Below are 3,352 nucleotides of genomic sequence, written 5' to 3'. Positions count from 1 at the left end.
TTCTTATTATTCATTTATTTATTTATTTATTATTTTTTGTTTAGGGAGTTTGCGTGCGGGCTGGAGATCCTCGAGTTGAAGAATATGGAAAAATAAAAGCAGCAGATATAAAACTGACTTATGCTTTATTTCTTTTGGAAGAGAATTTGAGTCATTATAGACATCTCTACAGACAAGTCCTCCAAACCCTAAACCCTAAACCCTAAACCCTAGGCTTCAAACCCTAGGCCTCACGCACTTGTGCATTATTTCTTTTGGAAGAGAATTTGAGTCATTATAGACATCTCTACAGACAAGTCCTCCAAACCCTAAACCCTAAACCCTAAACCCTAGGCTTCAAACCCTAGGCCTCACGCACTTGTGCTTTATTTCTTTTGGAAGAGAATTTGAGTCATTATAGACATCTCTACAGACAAGTCCTCCAAACCCTAAACCCTAAACCCTAAACCCTAGGCTTCAAACCCTAGGCCTCACGCACTTGTGCTCTATTTCTTTTGGAAGAGAATTTGAGTCATTATAGACATCTCTACAGACAAGTCCTCCAAACCCTAAACCCTAAACCCTAAACCCTGAACATGTTTACAGCATAATCAAACCCTAAACCCTAAACCCTCGTCCTCGCGCTTTAACCTTTCCTACGAGTGCCTTTTGCCCGAGCCATCTTCCAAATCAAATAAACAGCAGCAGCAGCAAAAGCAGCAGCACCAACAGCAGAAGCAGCAGCAGCAGCAGCAGCAACAGCTGCTGCTGCTGCTGCTGCTGCATTAGCATCATTAGTGCAGCAAATGCCGCGCCACCGTCAGCATCAGCAGCAGCAGCAGCAGCAGCAGCGGCAGCAGCAGCAGCAGCAGCAGCAGCAAAGGGTGGAGTTGCATGCATGCGTTGTTTGCATGCACCAGGCGAAGCGGGAAGAGGAAGTGTGGGGCCCCAAAAAGTATTACCAGGCGCAGCAGCCGCTGCTGCGGATTCCGCAGCTGTGGCTGCAGACCCCAGCAGCAGCAACAAAACAAGATTTGAAACCAATTGAAAAAGAATGGAGATTCGACAAGTTCATCCAAGAGTTCCCCGAACTCTGGAGGGTCCTGCTGCTGCTGCTGCTGCTGCTGCTGTTGTTGTCGTTATTGGTGGTGGTGGTGGTGGTGGTGTCGCTGCTGCTGCTCTTGTTGTTGCTGCTGCTGCTGCTCTTGTTGTTGTTGTTCTTGTTGTTGCGGCTGCTGTTGATGTTGCTGCTGCTGTTGTTGGTGTTGCAGCTGCTGCTGCTGTTGTTGTGGCTGCTGCTGCTGTTGTTGTTGCCGCTGCCTGTGTTGTTGCTGCTGCTGCTGTTGTTGTTGCTGCTGTTGCCGTTGTTGTTGCTGCTGTTGCTGTTGTTGTTGCTGCTGTTGCTGTTGTTGTTGCTGCTGCTGGTGTTGCTGTTGTTGGTGCTGCTGCTGTTGTTGCTGTTGTTGCTGCTGTGTTGTCGCTGCTGCCTGTGTTGTTGCTGTTGCTGCTGCTGCTTGTGTGTTTGTTGTTGCTGCTGCTACTGCTGTTGTGGCTGCTGCGGCTCTTGCTACTGTTGCTGCTGCTGCTGCTGCTGCTGCTGCTCTAATTTTAATTTATTTCGTTTTTTCTCTTTTTGCTGTCAGTCGCTGCATGAGGCGCGTTGGCCCCAAATCGAAGAACAAACAGCAAAAAGGAAGCAGCCGAAGCCGCAGCAGCAGCCAGCAGCAGCAGCAGCAGCAGCAGCAGCAACTCCTGCTGCTGCTGCAGCAAAAGAGCCTCCTGCTGCTGCCGGCAAGGAAGCACCGCCGCCTGCTGCTGCAGCCAAGGGGCCTCCAGATGCAGCAGCTAAAGGGCCTCCTGCTGCTGCAGCAAAAGGGCCTCCTGCTGCAGCAGCTAAAGGGCCTCCTGCTGCTGCAGCTAAAGGGCCTCCTGCTGCTGCTGATAAGGCAGCGCCACCTCCTGCTGCTGCTGCAGCTAAAGGACCTCCTGCTGCAGCAGCAGCTAAAGGGCCTCCTGCTGCAGCAGCTAAAGGGCCTCCAGATGCTGCAGCAGCCAAAGGGCCTCCCGCTGCAGCTAAAGGACCCCCTGCTGCTGCAGCTAAGGGGCCTCCAGATGCTGCAGCTAAAGGACCTCCCGCTGCAGCTAAGGGGCCTCCTGCTGCTGCGGCTAAAGGGCCTCCTGCTGCAGCTAAGGGGCCTCCTGCTGCTGCAGCTAAAGGGCCTCCTGCTGCTGCAGCTAAGGGGCCTCCAGATGCTGCAGCAGCAAAAGGACCTCCCGCTGCAGCATCTAAGGGGCCTCCTGCTGCAGCTAAGGGGCCTCCTGCTGCTGCAGCTAAGGGGCCTCCTGCTGCTGCAGCTAAGGGGCCTCCTGCTGCTGCAGCTAAGGGGCCTCCTGCTGCTGCAGCTAAGGGGCCTCCTGCTGCTGCGGCAAAAGGACCTCCTGCTGCAGCAAAGGGACCACCCGCTGCAGCAGCAAAAGGACCCCCCGCTGCAGCAGCAAAAGGACCCCCCGCTGCAGCAGCAAAAGGACCTCCTGCTGCAGCAGCAAAAGGATCTCCTGCTGCTGCAGCAAAAGGGCCTCCTGCTGCAGCAGGGAAGGTGGCCCCGCCTCCGAAGAAAGGATAAAAAGGGCAGTTGTTTTTTGGCCCTCAAAGACAGAATATTTATTAATTTTAAATCTAAGAAATTGGATCTCTTCAGTATTTCCCCGAGTCCGAGTCCGCTAGTTTGTTCAATAAAAATAGAATAAATAACTACAATTAATTAAATTAATTAATTTAATTAATTAAACTAATTAAACTAATTAATTTGCCAGCCAGCCATGGCTCTTCTTTGGGGGCGCCCATGAGCTCGGGGTGTACAGACAGCTCGGATGTTGGGATTTTTTCCGCATTTTTTCGTTTTTGAAGTTTTTAAAAAGATTTTGAAAAGTTTTTATTTAATTAATTTAAATAGTTATTTTATTTTTATTTATTTAACTCCAAATGGAGCCAAAAGACCTCTTTTCCAGCCCCTTTCAAGGGGCCCCCAAGATCTTGATGGGGGCCCCCGGGAGGGGCCCCCGCCAGATGGTGGGGCTGTTTTATCTTTGGTTTGCTTTAAACGGCAAAATTAAATTAAATTTAATTTAATTTAATTGATTAAATTTAATTAAATTTAATTTAATTTAATAAACATATTTATATAATTTCATTTGTCGGATTTAAATGCATTTCATCTTGCGGATTCATCACCCAACCCGTCTGTCAACTTTCTTTTTATTTATTTAAATTTATTTTATTTATTTATTATTTTATTATTTATTTATTTGTCAATTTCAAACAAAGGAGCAGCAGGGGAGGGGGCACACAAATGGAAGAGCAGCAGACTCCCGC

General features: G+C 49.0%; 1 protein-coding gene across 1 annotated transcript; it reads left to right on the top strand.

Moving 5' to 3' along the window:
- Positions 1 to 899: 899 nt before the first annotated feature.
- Positions 900 to 2,603, top strand: ETH_00001960 (uncharacterized protein; the record flags this gene model as incomplete). The annotated part of the gene is made up of 2 exons (XM_013378898.1): positions 900 to 1,079; positions 1,623 to 2,603. Coding segments are annotated over 2 exons (1,161 nt in total), but the record flags the coding sequence as incomplete, so codon positions are not given.
- Positions 2,604 to 3,352: the final 749 nt, after the last annotated feature.

This window comes from Eimeria tenella, genomic scaffold, assembly GCF_000499545.2.
Source record: "Eimeria tenella Houghton genomic scaffold, Eth_scaff1147, whole genome shotgun sequence".
NCBI classification, from domain to species: domain Eukaryota; phylum Apicomplexa; class Conoidasida; order Eucoccidiorida; family Eimeriidae; genus Eimeria; species Eimeria tenella.
This window is presented reverse-complemented; position numbering and strand designations above follow the sequence as displayed.